The sequence below is a fragment of the Botryllus schlosseri genome, chromosome 11 (genome assembly GCF_051294905.1).
Source record: "Botryllus schlosseri isolate E-star chromosome 11, Bs_hap1, whole genome shotgun sequence".
In the NCBI taxonomy this organism is placed as follows: domain Eukaryota; kingdom Metazoa; phylum Chordata; class Ascidiacea; order Stolidobranchia; family Styelidae; genus Botryllus; species Botryllus schlosseri.
Genome location: NC_137246.1, coordinates 26,520,839 through 26,542,399, shown reverse-complemented (window position 1 = coordinate 26,542,399; position 21,561 = coordinate 26,520,839). Strand labels below are relative to the sequence as shown.

Genomic DNA, 21,561 nt, shown 5'->3' with positions numbered 1-21,561 from the left:
TCTCTAACCCTAATATCCCCCTAACCTCCAACCCTAATACCCCGCCTCTCCCAACCCTAATCTTGGGGTACCCTAACCCACCTCCAATTCCCCTTTCCCCCAACCTAATATCCCCCCTTCCCTAATCTTGAGATACCCTAATATCCCCCTTTCTCCCAACCCTAATATCCCTCTTTCCCCCAAAACTAACACCCCCTTCCCAACCCTAATATCCCCCTTTCCCCAACTCCAATACCCCAACCCTAATATCTGTCCCTCCAAAGGCACAAAAAAACAACAATTTATTTTGACGTTTATAAATTTTTGTTCTTGTTCGTGGAAAACATTTATTGATGATCCTTTAAAGCTTCGTTATTACATAAAACATAGAGACCCATCTTCTCAAAAGTCGTACGTCCGTCCCTCGGCAAGTCAAATCAACACTGAGCCGACCACGCGTGGTCGATATGTGAACGTCGCGTCCAGGGGCGTAGCCAGCCGAAAAAAAAACGGGGGATATTTATTAAAACGGGGGATATTTTTTGAAAATTTGATATTCGTTATGCTAACCACTTTATTGCGGTTTAATACGCACAAATGCCGATACAACAAGGGTAAGATGATCTCGTTTGTGTTTACGTCTTTATACACATGAACATTTGCCAGTTATCTTGAAATAAAACTCTATTATGCGCAGTCGCATGCTACAGTAACAAACGGAAGGCGCTTTTGCCTTGCGCGCCACTATTTGCCGACAGCGAGTTTCATGTGCGCGGATCTTGATACAAAGCGCGCTCGAATCATGACTCAACGCAGCAGGTGATCGATTAGGGTGGAGTGAAAAATGGAAAATTTTGAATTTCAAAACGGACACTTGATATGTGGTGCCAAATTAAAAAAAAATAATTTCTATAATAATTTTGGGCTCGTGCACCCTCTAGTGGTCGTGCAATTGCACCGAATGAGCCAAAAATAGCAAATTTCGCTATATATTGATTACCGCTTATGCTAGAAAGCTGGTTTTGGGCTTAAAAGATGCGGAAGCAACAAGTTTCTATCTCACTTCCACAGAACTTTGTCTTAAAAATGAACATAAAAAAAGTTACAAGCAAATTATTGATTTTTAGGCTGTTTTCAGGTAAAATTAGGCACTGAAGCAGGCGCTATTATGCCACAAGCTTCTAGTGATTGATCTTATGACTGACAACTCTATATTAAAAGCACATAAATTGCAAATCCATATTGAAAACACAAAAACATCAATTCTATATTAAAAAAATATATATTTCGAATATGGTTTCACTACCAGAGTATTAGTATGCACAAACTTTAAAATCTTGTTTCGTAATAAAGGATTTCATCTGCTTTCGATATTTAAGTTTTTGTGTGATGAGGCCATCTCTACGTTCAAATCCCGACACATGGGCAATCGGCATATGCTTCGGTCACCACTTTAACGTCTCTTTCCACTGCCTGGTTGTGCCAAGGATGATTGATCCTTAATGGTGATGACCTTAGATTTTCCAGCTCGAGATATGAAAAGTTTTTGATTGCTGGTGGCTGTTCCGCTTCTTTTAGATGCAAGTTGACAATTTGGTGGTATGATTTGGCCTTGATGTTTATAATTGGTATTTTTAACAATCTCATTCTAGTGTCAACGTTGTTTTTAGGTTTCGGTTCATTAACATATCCTCCTTCTAAGTCGTCAATTGGAATCTGATATTCTGTTTGATCTGCCCATAGTTGTAGTCTTGCAAGTCTTCTGAGGCCTTCATCATCATCACCGAGCATTCCCAGATGTGCAAAACATGCCTTTTGTTGTAGCAAAGATAGTGCAAGGTTACGAATTGTGTATTAGAAAGCTTATGTAACATGGGAAACTATGTTGCAGAAGTTTTTAGCACCATCAACAATGGAATTGTGCCTTTTTATTTCAAACCATGACAGAAAATAAACCTCAATGCAGAATTGAGCAAGATAATTCAGATTGCTTGATGGATGACTCTGTCGCACATAGCAACTCAATATTCGGCATGTTCTATGTAGGACTGAATCATCCATAATTGTGCATTTTTATTTCAAACCATGACAGAAAATAAACCTCAATGCAGAATTGAGCAAGATAGTTCAGATTACCTGATGGATGACTCTGTCCCACATAGAACATGTCAAATTTTGAGGTTCCATACATAGCATACATTTGCGACAGAGTCCTCCATCAAGCAATCTGAACTATCTTGCTTAATTCTGCATGGAGTTTTATTTTCCGTCATGGTTTGAAAGAAAAAGTCACAATTGTTGAAGGTGCTAAAACTTGTGCAACATAGTTTCCCATATTACAAAGCTTTCTGATACACGAACTCGCAACCTTGCACTACCTTTGCTACAACGAAAAGCATATTTTGCACATCCGGATAATGTTTTTTGGGAATGCTCGGTGATGATGATGAAGGCCTCGGAAGACTTGCAAGATTACAACTATGAGCAGATCAAACAGAATACCAGATTCCAATTAGCGACTTTGAAGGAGGATATGTTAATGAAACGAAACCTAAAAACAACGTTGACACTAAAATCAGATTGTTTAAAATCCCAATTATAAACATCAAGGCCAAATCATACCACTAAATTATCAACTTGCATCTAAAAGATATGGAACAGCCACCAGCAATCAAAAACTTATCATGTCTTGAGATGGAAAATCTAAGGTCATCTCCTCAAACATCCCTGGCACAACCAGGCAGTAGAAAGAGGCGTTAAAGTGGTGACCAAAGCATCTGGCCATATGTCGGGATATAACCGTAGAGATGGCTTAATCAGCGAAAAACTGAAGTCTCAAAAACAGATGAAATCCTTTAATACGAAACAAGATTTCAAAGTTTGTGCAGACTAGCACTCTGGTAGTGAAACCATCTACGAAATATAGCTTTTTTCAATATAGAATTGATGGTTTTGTGTTTTCAATATGAATTAGCAATTAATGTGTTTCCAATATGGAGTTGTCAGTCATAAGATCGATCACTACACGCTTTTGACCTCGTACCCTGCTTCAGTGCGTAATTTTACCGAAAAATGGTCTAAAAATCAATAATTTGCTCGTAACTTTTTTTCTGTTCATTTTTAAGACTAAGTTCTGTGGAAGTGAGATAGAAACTTGTTGCTTCCGCATCTTTTGAGCCGAAAATCAGCATTCTAGCGAAAGCGGTCATCAAAATATAGCGAAATTAGCTATTTTTGGCTCTCTCGGTGTAATTGCACGACCACTAGAGGGTGCACGAGCCCAAAATTAATATAGAAATTATTATTTTTCAATTTGGCACCACATATCAAGTGTCCGTTTTGAAATTCAAAATTTTCCATTTTTCACTCCACCCTAGTGATCGATGATCGCCTCGCAAATCACAATGTATCAGATCAGATGGAAGTAGCAAACAAATTTCGATGACAGCAGGTATCTTGACCTTAATTACCAAAGCGAGGATGTAATCACGAAAGTGCGCGCATATCATATTACAGCACAGTGGAAGATCTCTCCATTTTGCGCTCAAAGACGAACACTCGAACAGTAAAGACACGCAAATGAATTATAGTCTGTTGCCGTTTGATACGAACAATCTGGATTAATTTTGTTTTAAATCAATATGATTTTTACTGTCTGCCAAGATGGTGTAGTATTTTTGGTGTGTGGAGATGGTAAAGACTAATTACCGCTCGAGCTTGTGCGATTGCATCAAGTGAATAACAGTGGCCTGGCGCAGGCTTAGGCTCGCGATCAAAATGCATTCCTAAACGCGTTTGCGGTGTAGTAGTGACAATTGCGAATTTTTGAGGCCAATACTATAACTTCTGGTCATTACAATAGCACATCGAGTAGCACTATCACGCGCCGCGAGTCACAGAGCGGCCTAATTTTCCTAGCCTCCAATGTTTTACTACTGGCCAAGCGCGTTATAACAGGACAGTCAGCAGATGCGCTAAGAGGCCTGAGACACGAAACGGCTGTAGATCTGGAAACCCACACACAACAACCGAACTAAATGATCGCAAATTGGATCAATACATAATAGATTCCATACAGAACATTTGATTAGTACGATCTGTTTTGGTACTGTAGGGATCTGCTATCTCTAATGATACAAGCCTAGCGCGCATGTTCTAAACGTTTGTTGACAATAGACTGTCAAACACGAAAACCAACTCGAGCGCTATCGAAATTTCAATGCGAGTGTTATTGTTACTGTGACTTCTGGTTCTGTAAATGGATAATATCGTTCAGATGAGACGGGAGAGCCATGTGAGATGCGTTTTTCGGGCTTCCGTAGACGAGAGAACAATATGAGAAAAAGGCATCACCGCACTGCATTGTCTGATTGATCGATGGCGTGATGATGCGGCGCGGCAATTAGGGGATTATCGAATTAGAACAAGAAATATTAGATCAATTGAAATATATGTAAGACGGGGGGTATTTCGAGCTTGGAAACGGGGGGTATTGGACACCGATTACCCCCCCCCCCTGTCTACGCCACTGGACTCGCATCATCTCCCGCGCTTGCGCAATCTGTGATAACGTGATCTAATCACGCCTTGACTGCGTGATCTACGCATGCCCTGACCTCCTTACAAGATTGACAAATTACTTGATAATACTATTATTAGTTTAATAATTCATATTCATAGCTGTTAATGCACTTTATATTCATATTCATAGTTGTTAATACACTTTATTACAAAATTTCCCGACAGCCGAATTCACCAATGGCCGAATTCACCAAGTGCCGAGTTCACTGGCAACCATTTTGACGAGTCAAAAAATCGCCCTACTCATAACTATCCACGTTCTTGATTTGTAAGTACACTCTTAGCGAAAAAGAGTGTGTTTTCACATCCAAAGATCCAAAAAGAGTGGACACGAAAACAGAACCTCAGAATTATATCACAGTCATAAATCCTATGTGCATACCTTCCTACGTCTCAACGAGCATGCATAATTTGGATTAAAATGATGTACTCGATTTATACCAAGGTATAAGTCTGAGGTAGGTTCTGGTTTTGAGTGCTATGGTTGTATATGCACATTGCACACTATGGTTGTTCAGAATTGACCGCCTTTCAAAAAGTCATTGTTTTCAGTCCGTTTCCCGCAGAGTTGGATTAATTGTAATTTGTAATTGAGCTGAATGTGAAAAATTACATTTTCTCATGTAATTGTAAATTGTATTGTAATTTGATAAAAATTTTGCTCAATTACAGTTAATTACATTGTTATAGAAACCTAACAATCACAATATAAAATAATCAATCATTTATTCGTCACACCAGTGAAAATCCGGCACGGACCAGGATAACGACGAGGGGCCGCAAGCCACCTGTAATAATTAGCCTATTTACATCGGTGTTCTATGCGTGCCGCGTTATAACTAGATAATTCAGCCATGCTAAAATGTTTCCCGTACTTTAGTAGCAACAGAAAACTTTGTGAATTACTATATAGGCTAAACCGGTGGTTCTCAAACTGGGGGCGTGCCTCCCTTAAGCGGCATGAAAGCATCCGAAGGACGGCGCGAAGCTCCGGTAAACTGAAATTTTTTCTGCGCTTGGTGCGATTCTCCTCCATTTCATAGTTATTGTTCTGTGTATAGTTCGAATTTCATATTGGAGAATTCTCTCATCATCAGTCATAACTAGGGCTGGGCACAATGATTCGAGTACTCGAATCTGAATCGAGTATTAATTTCAATGATTCGAGTCGAGTAGTAAAAGACGATTTTTTCGAGTACTGAAATTATTCGCTCCTCACCACTGATAGTTAATTTATCAACGAGAATTCAATTTACGATACTATTTTCCACTGTGGTAGCCTTGAAACCTTGATTGTCCGTATCGCGACATACAAAAACAGTAAAAAGCTAAGAATGTTATTAGAAATGGCACATTTACGAAGTTATGATCATCCCACAACATTGTCGCAAAGTGCAATGCAATCGGTATGGTCAAAAAATATACCGAGGTATCTTTTAATGTAATGAATAACAGGCATTATATTCTTTGTGGTGGCATAAGAGGTACATATTTAAACTTTGACATATAACATTCTGTTATGACGTCATAATGAGTGGTACTCAAATACTCGACTCGATTCGAAGCATAATGCATGATTCAGAATCGAATCACTCGGGTACTCGATTTTGCCCAGCCCTAGTCATAACCTTCCATACCAACAAACCATCTGTAAGGATAGCTAACATTCTGGTTTCATTGTGTGATATGACGATAAGGGGGCGCGAAATATTTCACTGTCATATAGGGCGTGTCTGAAAAAGTTAGAGAACCAGTGGGCTAAACTAAATCCTAATATTTCAAAAATGGATGAACAGCAAATAAACTTTTCTGAAACCTGTGTCAGAGTTTTTTTTTTAAATCTCTGACCAGTACCGAGGCTTGCTGAAACATTTGCAAAAAGAAATTTAAGTTGTCAACCAAGGCTTCATCAAACTTGATCACGCATTAGTTGAGGTGTTATCCCAATCTTACCTCCAATCTTGGCCAAAAATCTACTGGGGCCAGAAATTTTCGCACCCTAATGTTGATCAAATGCAATCTAAGAGTTTCCAAGCAAGTGAAAATGTAAATGCGAACCAAAATGTTGTAATTCGTAGTTATTAGGAGGTTCTTTCCTTTTGCATTTATTTTAATTTTACACACCTTATCGGTATCATCCGTATCGCTGACGACTTACCAATTACATTTCATTACCCTCACTCAGCTCTGAGTAGCCTAATCGTTTGATTAAATTTCATTGACGGTCTGGTAGCCTATTCGCTGTTAGTCGCTCAAACTTTTGGTTGTTAGCAGTCGCATGAAACATTTTTCTGTGTTTAAAGTTTTCAGTACTCATGATTAGGAATAGTTCGAATACATTCGAGTTTTTCCTAATTAACTGGTATTCTACGTATCATATGAATGAAATGTGAATATAGCTTGAGATTGTTGCTAATTACGTCGCTACCGCATCAATTACATGTTTAACAGTAATTGTAATTGTAATTTGAAATTTTTAGCATTGAGTAATTGTAATTGTAATGTAATTGAAACAGACAAGGGAGTAATTGTAATTGAACTGAATTATTGTAGTTGATCCAACTCTGATTTCCTGTGCCTTATGCCTCGAAAACATACTCTAGCTACTTTTTTCCCGTAACTCATCCCTTGCATCCGTAGGGTTGTTCAGAATTGACCAACTTTTAAAAAGTCTAGGTTTTCAGTTCGATTCCCATGCCTTATACCTTTGAAACAAATTCTGGCTACTTTTTTTGTAATTCATCCCCTGCATCTGTGTGCATGTTGCCGTTTTTTCATGCACCCAAGAAAAGTCGCACATACAGGGCGCAGTAGATGAAGTAAAATATTTTTGGTTACTGGCTAGCATAAAGACCATTACAAAAGTCAATGCCATTAAAAGACTAGAAACAATGTTGAAAGAATTGCTGTCACTTAAGACATCTGCAGGCCAGCAATATGTATCGAATAAACGAAACGCTTGAAGCCAAACTGAGTAAGCTATGGGACATAGGAGCATTTGATTCGATACCGACGATTGAAGCAAGTAGACTTCTTTCAAACAATAAAAAAAAGTGAAGACATGGCATTTTATCAGGAACAAAGGGGTCCAAGATCAGCAACGATTGATGGCAAAGATACAGTGTTCAATGTGAAAATGCTACAAAAGAGATGGAACATGAGCTCTAGAGTCTGCACCAGCAGCAAGTAGCGAAGGTGAATTCACAGAGAGCTCACCTCTGTCTTCGCAAGTAGCTGACACTTCTCACAGCAGTGATTTCGAAGTTGCACTGTCGACATCTGGCCATTCCTTTAAATTTGTGACTCTAAAAGCCACTGTAAACCTATTCAACGACAAAGACCTATGCCAGATTTCTGATCGCTCGAAAGTCAGCGATAATTCTGCTACCATGATAACTACAGCACTGATTAAAGCTTGCGATGGCAGCCCTAATGACTTTCATCTTGATCTGAAACCTATCGACGACTCATTACAAATCATCTGAAAATTTCCTAGTTTATTTCTGCAAAAATAGCAACGATCCACCAAAGCACACACTGGGATGGAAAGCTCACTAAGAGTCGTTTCGGAGATCAATTTGAGGCCTTGGCAGTGCTGGCATTGTGTGCGTATTTCACCGTATTTAAGAAAGGCAAACTTTTTGGCATTCAAGCTATGGAAAGTACTACAGGAAAAGCACAGGCTGATGTGTCATTTGAAATGCTGGAACTTTATAATTTAACAAAAAATGACAGAGCTTTTGTGTTTGACACAGCATCCACAAACAGTGGAAAGAACGAAGGTGCGGTTCCGTTACTTGAAGAATTGATAAACAGGGAAGTTTTGTACAATGCCTGTCGCCATCATATTTATGAGTTGGTCATTCGAGAGTTTTGAAAGTGTGTGTTTGGATCGGCAACCACACGCCCTGAAAACACAGATTCTAATACCTTGAAGAAGAAGTGGAAAGATCTTGATAAATCAAGAAGCTATAAAACACTTCCGTTTGAAAAGGCAACGGGTTGGCAATGAAGCAAGCAAGAAATAATTCCACTGATTAAACCCTATGATTGAAAGCAGAAAGAAGTCTTGATAAGAGATGACTACAGAGAATGTGCAACAAGCACCTTGGCGATTTTAGATGACTAGTATGTTGATCATCGTTTTCTCCAGCCTGGTGCTACTCAGTACTCATAGCGCTAGATTCAAGGGCTGCACTGTCAAAAGGTGTTCATGTAGAGTGAGCATATGGGCTATTCTGAAGAGTTCATTAAAAAGTTGGAACGTGTCAATACATTCATTACCTTGTTATATGTCCCAACTTGATTGAAAACTGATATTGCAGGTGATGCACCGTGGAATGATCTCAAATTCCTCCATGACATGAAAAACTTTTCATCATGTGATTTTACTGTTGCTGATGTGGCATATAAGAAGATGCAAAAACATCATAGGTATCTCACTTAGTAAACGGTGGTGTTTACAATATTCCCGGCTGATCCAAAGATTCCTGACCGACAAGATAGCGTAATGATGAAGCGTCCGGCTTCTTGATCGATAGGTTGTGGGCTCGATCCCCGGCGGGGTCAGACCAAAGACCCGATTAGCAACACTGGTATCTATGACTTCCTTGCTTGGCGCTCATGCATTACTGGGATAGCATGGAGGGGTGGTGCATGACTGATAAAGCCGTAAAGGCTATATCAGCAATTCCTTGTCCAGCGGCATATACACATCATGCACTCATGGTATGCATATGCACTGATCGTGTGTATCTGTATCATGAGTCGGTGTATATGCCGAAAAAAACATCAAGGACAAAAATAAACTATGTCTCTCCTTCCTTCCTAACAACTGTGAAGGAAGCAATGGCTGCTAAAGTGCTGCAAATGCCAATCCCTGAACAACTTCGCAGAGGAATACCTCTAAGTCTAATCTCTGATTCTTTCTCCAAGTCAATGAGTATGGCTGTTTCCATTTGGCCGGAATTCTGGTTTCCATTTGATTCTATAAATTGGAACATGATAGGTCAAGTCTTCCAGTTCCGGAATGGCATACTGATCCGCATTTTGTGAATGCTCAAGAATTTGTGAATACCGTTGAAGTAGTTGATGACACAGCAGAGCGCATAGTAAAATTAAATACCGACTGTGCTGCGTTCATAATGGATGACAAAGGACAGTGATCAAGCCAGTTACAAACTGTGGAAGACCACCGAGACAGATATGCAGATCTTTCTAAAGCAACCATTTCATCCACCTGATTTAAGTAGTATTTTGCCAAGTTATTCTATTTCTTTTCCTTATTGTTTCATTTCCTTCGAACAATGTGATGTTTATAATGTGACTGTGAGTGGATGGTATATTTACAGTTGTATTCTTGCACATAGTGATCCAGGAAATTGATGAACAGTCTCGGGTAGGTATGGGGAGTGTAGGGTCCGTGATCCAATAAAAAGACTACCAGTCATAGGCAGTTTTGAGGAGTTCTAAGGGAGTGGGGGACATGAAAATGATGTCCTGAAGTGACATTACTTTCCATGGTGACGTTTCGTGGCACCCCAAACCACGATAGCTGCATGAACATTTAATAGTCTAGGTTGAATCGCGGCACTCGGAATTTAGGGGAATCCCCTATTTTAGCCGATATTCTTCCAGCTCAACATGCACACAGATCCAAGGGGTGAATTCCGATAAAAAGTAGCTAGAATATGTTTTTATGGTATAAGGCATGGGAAAAAGACCGAAATCCTGGACTTTTTGAAAGCCGGCCAATTCTGAACAACCTTAATCTGCATGTTAAGCTGGAAGAATATTGGCTAAAAATAGGGGATTCCCCTAAAATTTGAGTGCCACGATTTTACGTAGCCTACTAGAATGCCATATATGTCAGGGTTTAAGCAGCTGTTGTCGTTTGGAGTGATGCAAAACCTAACTGGAGATCTTTTTCTGAGTTCAGGATACCATTTTCATATTGCACGTACTGCCTTGGAAATCCTCAAACTTACTTGAAACTTGCGGAGTGCCAGCTGCATGTGAAGAAGATATAGATGTGCTCTAGCTGTAAGTTCTCCTTCGTTACTTCATGCTGCTGCAGGTCGTCTTCTAGTTATGTTCAGTCTTATTCCAGTTGTCTGATTTTAACTTCAACACTTAATCTTTGCCGCCAGTCATTCCTAATCTGGGGCCTACCTAATCAGGGTAGGAGGTTATTTCTTATAGTTCTTTAATCGTCTCGAATGAGCATTTTTGCATCAATCTTCCAAATAGCTTCAGGGGTTCCTCTCTTTCCTATGTCTCATAGCTTACGCAGTACAGCTACAAAGTCACTTTGTGATGTTGCCACATGTATTTGGTTTGATACAGTTGAAGCAAACAGCCTTTTTGCAGATGATAAAGAAATTTGAAGGCATAGCCGTTTCACCATGATCAGTGGTCTCAGATTAGGAACGATTGGTGCCAAAGATGAAGAACTGTTAGTTAAACACGGGAAACAAGCAGAAGACAGAACACGGGAAACAAGAAAAAGACAGAACTGCTAGAGGTGCATCGCAGCTGCAAGTTTCCAAGTAAGCACACAGAGAACTCTTCTATATCCGCACAAGCAGCTGATTTTGAAGTTGCACAATATTTATCAGATCACCCATCTAAATTTACTGCTCTGAAAGCCACTGTAAACCAAATAAACGGCAGAGATCTATGCCCGGTTTTTGATCGTTGATTTGCTTGAGACGGCTTCTTCGTTCACACTGACGGTATGGTGGTAAAACGCCATTGGACTGATCTTCCAGTTTGAGAATAGCATAGGTATCCGCATTTCATGAGTGCTTGGGAGTTCGTGAATAATGGCCGAGTACTTGAAGAATGTATGATAATATTAAATGCTGCCCACGCTTTGTACATACCAGACGCGTGAAAATAGCAAGCCTGTCTCTTTACAAGCCATGGAAGATCTCCGGCAAAGTTGTCAAAATTTCGAAAAATCAATCTGATTGGTATTGGATTTTTGTCAAATTATTCCATTTTGTTATGTTCTTACGATTCATTGAATAATAAGATATTTACAATCTGGGCGATTGGAGGGTGCATTTTCAGTTGTATTCTTTTACAAGGTGAATCGTGCAAAATGATGGTCAGTTTTAGGTAAGTTTGAGTATTTCCAAGGTAGTCTGCCATATGAAAATGGTGTCCTGAACCCGTTAAAATATCCACAGTGAGGTTTTGCATCACCGCAAACCACAACAGCTGCTTAAAACCTGATATATATGGCATTTTAGTTGGCTTTGAAGTAAAATTGAGGCACTCAAATTTTAGGGGAATCCTCCAACTTAAGCCGATATTATTCCAGCTTAACATGCACACAGATGCAAGAGATGAGGTACAGAAAAAGGTAGCCAGAATATGTTTTCAAGGCATAAGGCATGGGAAACGGACTGAAAACCATGAATTTTTGAAAGTCTGTCAATTCTGAACAACCCTAATGCACACCCGTATATCAGGGGGTCATTCACTCTATTCGCAAAGAGTGAAGCTTTGTAGTACCGCCGTTAAAATGCAGGCATGCAGTGCAACGTTATGTAACAGCCGAATAATTTGAGAATTAAACCAATATTTAGATCTTTGAAATTGATGCGACAATTATATTCGAATATATCTGTGGCGCAGCCTGTCTGTGCCGCACCTGTGCCTTACTACTGCTTTCCCGAGTTATTTTCGAACAGTAAATATGAAATTTGCCTGATTTTGAGAAAAAAAACGTTCAAAATTTAGCTATTCATGAACAATGAACATCGATAGAAAATGTCAATAATTGTGGAAGGGTTGACAATATTCCTTCACTCATCCTGACGACAGGAGAGGCACTGCCTCACTCGCGTCCCCTAACCCCAGGTAACGGACATAATTCAATTTACAGTGGGTATTTACTGCTGTGTTGACCATGTTTGGCTCCACCTACACATGCGATCAATGGTCCTCCCATTTAAAAAGAGCATCAAGACGAACCTACAATCTCGTACGAAGGATGAAAATCTCAAATTTTGTATGAAGTTTGGCCTCGCGAATTAGCAACCTGGCTACAAAACCATCAGTAATACTATGGAACACCAAAAGACGTGTTCTGTAAAAAGCGTGCAAATAGCATGTTCACAGATTTTCTGTTATCTACATCTGTTCGAAATCTGAATGTCAGGCTAATTGTCTTAAGCTTCGAAAAATGCCATATGACTCTGTAATACGCTGAAAAAGATGCAACTTGAAAAAGATCCATGTCAAGTTTCGCATGCTCAAAAAAGGCAACCAGAATGATTAGTACTAGTTTATACAGCAGGGGTGGGCAACATACGGCCCGCGGGCCAGATCCGGCCCGCAAAGGGATTTTGTCCGGCCCGCGGACTGCTTTCCATCTTACATGATAATGTGGCCCGCGGCCCCGGTCTGCCGAGATTCCCCACTATTTGCTTACTAGGTCCAATTTTGGTGACTGTATGTTATTATATACATACGTGGATGCGCATTTCGCAGCGTGCGAGAGTGGAGATTATACACGTAAGTTCGTCGCAGCGAGAATACATTATCGGCATTTACGATGTACTCAACCCTAATGTCGTTTGTGGTAATCATGGCGTTTGTCGACTACAATGGTCACTTACACCAGGCTGATGTTTCTTATTTTTGATTCCGTAACTGCCGACATGTAGCACGGCACACTTCTCGGCTTTTGTGAGACACCGCTTATGCCAGTGGTTGCCAACTCAAAACGGGTCTCTGGCCACTATCAAAATTTTGTAGGGGACGCAGGCCGCATGAATTCAATATCGAGATTAATTAGGCCACGCAGTTGAACAACGACGCTATCCCGTCACCGGCGGCGTCACCTACTCAACCCTAATGAATTGATATCTTTGTAAATTTGGGGTACTGGACTTATCGAACCCCTTGAAATCTTAATTAAGGATTGCACCGTGTGTTGATTGTGATCAGAGAGAACCAGACATGGTGTCGCCTGTATGACAACGCTATTCTCAAATCCACATTGTCTTCGTCATTATCGGCGAGAAATGGCTGTGAAGTGACATTGCCGTCGTTAAAATATATTCATTAAATACGATTTATTCCTTGTATATGTGGATAAATGGGCGAAAAATGTATCGATTCTGCAATCCGGCCCGCCAAGTACTTAATTTTCCTATATCCGGCCCGCCGACTGGAGAAGTTTCCCGCCCCTGTTATACAGAGAAAACATGGCGCGATGAATCTTATGTAGTGACTTCGAATTGATGGTACCATGACGTCACAAATTTTCAATTGTGATGTACAGTTGATTGACGTGTATGGCTCTTTGGGAGTTACAATGGAAAATATTGGGTCATTTTTTAATAGTCACAATGTGTAGTGCAGGTCAATTGGATTGTATACGGCATAACATTTACCCATGTTGTTACCACAAAACTTCCAGGTTATGTGTGGTTGAATAATTGATTCCTAGGAAATAATAATGCAATGGAAAGCGTGATGATCAAGTTGGAATGATGCCGCGATTGCCTGCTAGCTATTGATTGGCGTATTGGCCCTCAACCACAATGCTTGTCACTCTGTTTTCTAGGCACAGCGACTGTGGCTGTCCATTCACTTGATGCTGAACCACGCTCAATTGGATCACATATAACTTTGGTATCTGATGTGTACAATGATGATATCGATAACAATGTAGAGATTATGTTGTTTTCTCAACTACCAAACCAAACGGTGGGTATTTTAAACTGGTTGTTTGTTGCAGTTATAACCATACTTAGTCTCTGATTATAATCCGATCTTTTTTGTTCAACAAAAAACTCAATGTTGTATAATCCACTGTTTCATACGAAAGTTGAATTGAGTGGCTTCATGTATAATCTTGAGCAGACCTGGGCATAGTGCGGCCCGCGAGCTATTCTGTGCGGCCCGCGAGAGGTTGTTTGGAATTCAAAACTTAAAACCTACTTTTGAATGATGTTGTGTGTACTAAAACCATAGGCTGTATAAACTGAACAGGGAATTGGTTTACTTTGAAACCTGTTCATTAATATGCCATGATTACGCTGTCTACGTACCTGACATGCGTAATGCACATTCAAAATAAAGTCAATGTAGCAAAGTATGAGTAACATGCGGCTCTGTGCAAGCCTTCTCTCGGCTCTCATTGACTTCACTCAAACTGGGTGGTGTAAAAGCATCTGAAGGGGGCGCGAAGAAGCAGTGAAGTAAAAGAATTCGAGCGCGATTCACCCCCCCCCCCCCCCCCCAGCTCATGCATGGTTATTGCTCTGTGTATTGTCCGATCGTCTCTTTCTCATTACCTAACATCAACACATTTGTTAACAATATAATATAGAAATAGAATTAAAATGCCCTCGATAATGTACCTGAAAAATTTCGCTTGGCCCGCCAACGTATTTTCTACTTCTGATTTGGCCCGCGAAGAAAAATCATTGCCCACCCCTGATCGTGAGTGATTGGTTGCTGTACCAACATTCACCCAGACACTTTTTCCATATACCGTGTTCCATGTATGATGCACCACCCACCATGCATAATACGCGCCCTAAAAATGGCATGTCGATTCTGGGAAAAAGCCTGTACCCATGTATAATTAAATTTCAACTCTTACTCGAGTCTGTAATTACATAGTACATGCGTAAATGTTGAATATAAAAGCGTCTCGTGTTGCATCTACAATAGGCCTGGTGCTCGCGATGTCCAGACATGTTCTTGTATCTATAAATCTACCTTCCTATCTGATGTTCTCAAAGTTGTGGTTCAAATCAATTTTGTTCGGGCTGGGCTTTGGATCGCTGAATATTTATGTAGATATATGAAGAAATGGTGTTACAGTTCGAAATCTTTGTTTAGTACACTGAAGTATGATGGCTACCAAGAGGGACAGTGATGAACTGCATTTTAGCTTTGCCTACAGAAATCATTAGACTTCTTGAAAAGTTACAACAATCGGCATTCAAAATACTTCGAGTTCAGTTTCATCCTTACTTAAATGTAATTGAAGCTGAAGATCAAATGAGTATATGTAAGGGGAAATTTCAGTTGTGGTCACAGCGGTTGGAGAATAACACAAGTGGATTAGGTACTAAATATCTTTGATACAACAATTAACATCGAAATTGTAGAAGTTCAAAGGCAAGAGTGAGCGACATGCAACAAATGAGGGTCACAAGAAGCAAGGCTTGTCCATGGTTACATCGTGTCCATCGAAGGAGTGCACGGCGTAAATAGTGCCCTGACAAGAATACAATTCACATTTTCGAAATATGTTTACATCCTCATATTTCATTTTTTCACTTAGATGATATGATCTGCATGTAGATCAAGTTTTAGTTGCTGAATTCAATGCTGAAGTTAGAACTGCTCCAGCACAGTTGTTCTCATACTTCAAATAAATTTACGAAACGATCCTTGGGCAATTTTTTAAAATTACTCACGGTCCCTTACAAAACAATCCGTTTTATTTTATGGGGTCAACGTGACAGGTGTAGCCGAAGAGCTTGGCTATGTTTGGTTGATTTTTTGACAACACAACTCACATTAAACCGGTTCAAATTCAAATTGAACCCCCAAAAGCGGTACCTAGTCCCGTATGGATTTCATCGGATTCACAAACGGTATTTCGTAATTCACGATCGGGCCGAAATAGTCAACGGCAAACCAACTCAATGATTTGTTACTATCGGCTTAGTAAGCACCAAATCTTGTTATGAAAATCATTGAGCGCTCAATTTCTTGTGGAGTGCGGCGCGAAGTTTTTTATAGTGAACTCAGGTAATGATCTCAGGGGAACAAGTTTAAACGAGAAATTTGTTGACTTTGATTTCGCACTTGATAATATATTACAGGCTTATTTTGGTGTGCTGATTCTAAAAATGACGTTGGTTTTCTTCCATCACGTCAAGATTTTGTTTTACGACGACATATGCCCAAAATATGCAAATTGTCGATTTTAAACATGTTGCTTTTTCATACGTTATAGACATCCACACTTTAATCATATAATAAGTTGTACAGCCAAGAGGTCAATTGAATGATTTAGGAAAAAGGTACTGGTATTGATCTAGGCCGATGCTTTGGCCCATTTTCGGTTATAAGATGCAATCATCCAAGGAAATTTTAGACACAGACTTGATGCAAACCTCAGGATATGGCAAGAAAAATTAACATTACATTTACCATCTGCTATACGTCCTATGCCTCATTCAGCTGATCCTGTGTAATTTCAAACTCCTGTACACTCGAAGATTTGGATCAAGATGAAGATATTAGGGATAGCAGGCCTCATGTTGACGATTTTGGAATTGAAGATGATTCCGAACGTAGAGTAGTCCATCGACACAAATTGAATCATCTGACATAGGCTTTGAGACTTGAAATAAAAATCTTTGCAACTTTTAGCATCCTTAGATTACTTGGTAAGGAAAAGAAGAAATCTCACGATCGAGAGAACCAGTTTTTTCTTCGCAGGCCTACTTTCAGTGGCTTTGTGTATTGTTGTGTTACTGGCATTGACACTATACTGATACCCTGGGTTACTGGAGGAGTTAGGAATTCCGACTTACAACTCTTGGGAATGGCAAATGTCCATTGACAGCTTAAAAATGATCCTAAAGTGTGGCATTCTCCAAAATGGTAACCTCTATGGTACAGTAGCAATTGCACAATCAGGTAGTCTTCGTACAAAAATATGTGCTGACCTTTATATTACCCAAATTGGTTTGAATTCATGATAAGATTATTTTCCTTTTTTTAAACGAACAATTTTTACAGCCAGACTGTTTAGAGCAGTGATTCCCAAGCGCGGCCCCCAGATAGCCTTCTTCCGGCCCCCAAAATATATTAAGAAATCGATTTATGACAAAAAAAAATTTATATTTATAAAATACTCTTGCTTGGCTTGGCCTCTGTAGTTTTTAATTATAGAATTGCAGGAAAGTTGTGAGTATAGACTGCTAACGTTACGTCACTGCTGCAATGTGCCCTAACTTTCCAGTTGAACTAGCAGTAGCTATTGATATAAATAGGTATTGATAACTTTCAAAACCGGAGGAAAATCTTGAAAATGGTAAATTTTTCCCACTTCGTGGTCGCTTGACTAAAAAAGAAAAAGAGGCTAAACTCCCGGAAAATACAGTTTTTCTTTCACATTAACAGGTGGTTGACTGAAAAAAAGGTTGCACCCGACTGCCGCTCCCCAAACCCCCAATTGAAGGGGGCCCAAAATTCGTGAATTAGCATAAATTATAGAGTGTTTATTGAAAATTTATGCAACTTTTTCAAAAATTTTTCGCCCTGGGCGCAATTTTAATTCGCCACATATCTTGATTATTGGGTACTCTTCCGCAAGAAAAAATACGCCAGATTTATAGAAATGGGAATATCAGCGTTGGCCATGACCGCACCACAACGCACCAAGAGATATAAAGTTTTAGGCCATGTGACATGTGACTCCACGAAGTGTGTCAGAATGATCGGCAGCGAGAAAGCCTTGACCGTAAAGGACTGCTTTTATGCTGACCAAAAACTTCGTTATATATACAAAATGCATATAGGTTTAATTGTCGATATACGCGCCTAAATGACTGGCGCCGAATGTTCTTGTCTTGGCAATCTGAACCTCACAAGATAAATACCATCCCGCAGGAAAGAAAATTATACGCCAGTGAAGAAATACCAATCTGAAATCGTGTGATCTTTAAGTTTGGTAGGTTTAGGCAATTCTACATTTTTTGATATAGCAGACAGGAGGTCACGAAATAACATCATGTAAAGAAGTCATACCTAGGATTCCGCCCGCCCGAAGATATTTAATTTTACGGGGCCTGCAGTTTCAAAGACACCTCTCACTCAGCTCTACCGGTAAATCTGATTACGTGGGCAACGAGGACAACCATGCAATTCCCGATCTTATCCACCGATTTTATCATGAATTTTCGAAATATTCGCGCGTCGCGCTGTCTCACTAAACAGTACAACTTTAATTTCGTGGCAAAAGTGAACAACGTGATGCGGGGTCAGTTTATTACCCTATGGGAGCCCGGGGTCCTGACGAAGTGCTGTTATGTTCCTGCCAACGGGTATACCCCCGGAGATGTTTAATTACTAGTGAGGGGGCCTATACCTTTTCAAACACACCTCACTCAGCTCTACCGGTAAATCAGATTACGTGAACAGAGACAGGATGAAAATTGATAGCAATACATGTAATTCCCGATCATATTGACCGATTCAGTGATGAAACTAAAGAAATTTCTCGCGCTTAGCGCGTTTAGGCGAGAAAAGCCGATTCACTCAACGGACACCCAATGCAGCAGATAAGTAGCTGTAAACAGTGTACAGTTTTGAAATCTCGTCAGGGCAATAAAACTACTCCGAAATAGCCATGATGACTGTTTGGGTCCGTTTCATAGCCGTAGTATTCGTGCGGCCCCGACCGTACTCTGAAATTCTAAATTTGGCCCTCACACCGAAAAAAGTTTGGGAACCACTGGTTTGGAGTCAAGTGTACCTGTTTGATGCGGGTGTGATCAGACTAGTTGACCCTCAAGGTCATATCGATCATTCCTATCTAATACCGAATACTGTACATGCCTATTTTCAGTACCAACATCATTGCCGTCTGTTGTTATGTATTTTGGTTGGATGAAAATAAAGACTCTCTCTCTCCCGATTTGGAATCACGTGCGTCAGACAGGTTTTGTGAATAATTGTCTGTGCGCTCTCTATGTCATATATGCACGTAAAATCATAGCTTACTAATTTTAAAAATGCATTCTTTTTGATGTGTGGGGCTTGGGTCGCGGTCTAAAATGTTGAAAAACTATTGCTTCAAATTTGATTGAGCTAAAGAGCCGAACACACGATTACCAGTGAACTCGGCCCATGGTGGGTTTTGCATTCTTTTGACGAACTGACGCCTCGGGACTCTTGAAACGATTTCTGCCCGTAAGCATTTATCACTTGCAGAAATACTCGCGCTAAAATTTAGAACTTGGAACCGAACAACTTATTTAGCCGAAAAAGATTTTAGTTGAAACCAAATCGAGAAACAGAATTGTCTTTTCAATGGGACCCTTGATGGCCTAAACCGGTAGCCTATTTGTTTAACATCTGAACGTAATATTGATAAGTATTTTCATTTCCTTAAGGTATAACAATTTTCGGTTGGTTTGCGGGGATGAAATCTTATTTGCAAAGAAAGTGCGGCTAATGGTCAAAAAGGTTGAGAAGCACTATTAGGTGATTAGTTGCGCATACCAACGATCAACTGGTTAGCAAGCTACTCTTCTGTGCCCATGCTTATGACTAGGACTGGGCACATTGATTCGAGTACTCGAATCTGAATCGAGTATTAATTGTGATGATGACTATTTTTTCGAGTACTGGAATTATACGCTCCTCGCCACTGGAAGTAAATTTATCAACGAGAATTATAGTTTTGACTGTAATTTTTACTGTTGAAGCCTTGAAACCTTGATTGGCCATATCGCAGCATACGAAACATATAATACAAAGCTACGAAGTTGCTGGAACTAACAGATTTCCGAAGCCAGGATCGTCCCGCAACAGTGTCACTAAGTGCAATAAAATCGGTATGGTCGGAAAAATACCAAAATATCTTCAATGTGATGAGTAACAGGCATTATGTTATTCGTGGTGGCTTGAAGGATACATATTTAAACTTTCACACATCACGTTATGTTATGACGTCATAATGAGTGATACTCAATGACTCGACTCGAAGCATATTACGTGATTCAGAATTGAATCACTCAGGTACTCGATTTTGCCCAGCCCTACTTATGACAAAATTCTCATTGCAATCATGAGAGATTAATTCAAATAAATTGTAGTAGATTATGTTGACTTAATGCAGGGAGCTTTCAAGTACGGTAATACAATGATTGTTGAATAATCTTGCTAACAATCTTGTGTTTAACAGGCATTCAGGGTGGCGTATTATTACTATAGAAAATGGTCTGACGAAACACCAGCTGATGAAGCACAATACACCTTCAATCATTTGAATATCAGGTAAATGCTTTCTATGAGTGTCTTGGTGCATTTACTACATAGCTTTATAGTCTTCTCAACGTCTCCTTATTTAATTGTGCTGAGAGTCAATTGTTTATCTTTGAATGAAGACTGCCAGAGAAATGTGGAATATCAGAAGAGCTAGGAGCCTGTGATGGGATAAACAGAGAACCTCCATTACTAAATATGCTTTAACGATCTCACATGAGTCTTCAATGTTCCCTCTAAGCTGCGCACGTGCGCAAATGCGAAGTGATGTTTTTTTTAGTCGTTGCGCACTGTTGTCCAAGGGACGAAGCAGACGCTCATACTCGTGAAAAAATGAGAAGGGAACATTGCCACGGGCAAATAGTGTTATCACTGAAGTCTGAAACCAAGGTAGAAGTGCGGCCCACTAAGGTAGGCCTAAATATTGCGCTCCGTGAAGAAATGAGAATATGCGATCACGTGCGCCCCATGAAGGAGATTTGTCTTTTAGTACGGTCTCGCACGCGTGAGCGATACTGATATCATTTCAATAGCGCATTATTTTCTGGAAATGGCGAAATAAGAAGTTGTAACAAAGTTATAAATAACAACGGGCTAGCTTGAAGTTAATATGTGAGGAACTAACGAATATTATTCTCCACGTGGCATAAACAGTGCGTAAGATATACTCAGGACCATAACTGCCGCACCCAACCCCCCCCCCCCCCCCCCCGATTGCAGGGCCGAGCTCGAAGGGGCCCAAAATTATTTCCAATTAACATAAATCATGATGTATTGTTTTAGACTTTGTAAAGAAAAATTTTGCGCTTTGCGCGATTTAATGTTGTTAAATATTCTGATTATTGGGTACCCTTTCCCCAACAAAAAATACACGGGATTTATATAAATGAGCACTTGGGCATCGGCCATTACCGTGCCACGAAGCACCAAGACATGAAGTTATTGGCTATGTGACATGCG

At 40.0% G+C, this 21,561-nt stretch overlaps 1 protein-coding gene and 2 long non-coding RNA genes across 9 annotated transcripts in view; 2 read left to right on the top strand and 1 right to left on the bottom strand.

The window, feature by feature from the left end:
- LOC145450040 (uncharacterized) overlaps positions 1-21,561 on the top strand; it is a 47,521-nt gene that overhangs the window by 3,264 nt on the left and 22,696 nt on the right. For 6 of the 7 annotated variants that reach the window (XM_080328501.1, XM_080328505.1, XM_080328503.1 and 3 more), the window contains exons 2-3: positions 14,144-14,286; positions 20,522-20,613. In XM_080328501.1, coding sequence (XP_080184627.1) covers positions 14,144-14,286; positions 20,522-20,613 — 235 coding nt within the window. The remainder of the gene's footprint in view (positions 1-14,143; positions 14,287-20,521; positions 20,614-21,561) is intronic. The other variant, XM_080328506.1, reaches the window with a different exon arrangement.
- On the top strand, positions 237-3,641 carry LOC145450046 (uncharacterized). Its single transcript, XR_013918412.1, has 2 exons — positions 237-816; positions 3,357-3,641. It is a non-coding gene; the product is annotated as an uncharacterized LOC145450046 (long non-coding RNA).
- On the bottom strand, positions 2,431-4,513 carry LOC145450049 (uncharacterized). The gene is made up of 2 exons (XR_013918416.1): positions 4,333-4,513; positions 2,431-3,953 (listed from the first exon to the last, which is right to left on the bottom strand). It is a non-coding gene; the product is annotated as an uncharacterized LOC145450049 (long non-coding RNA).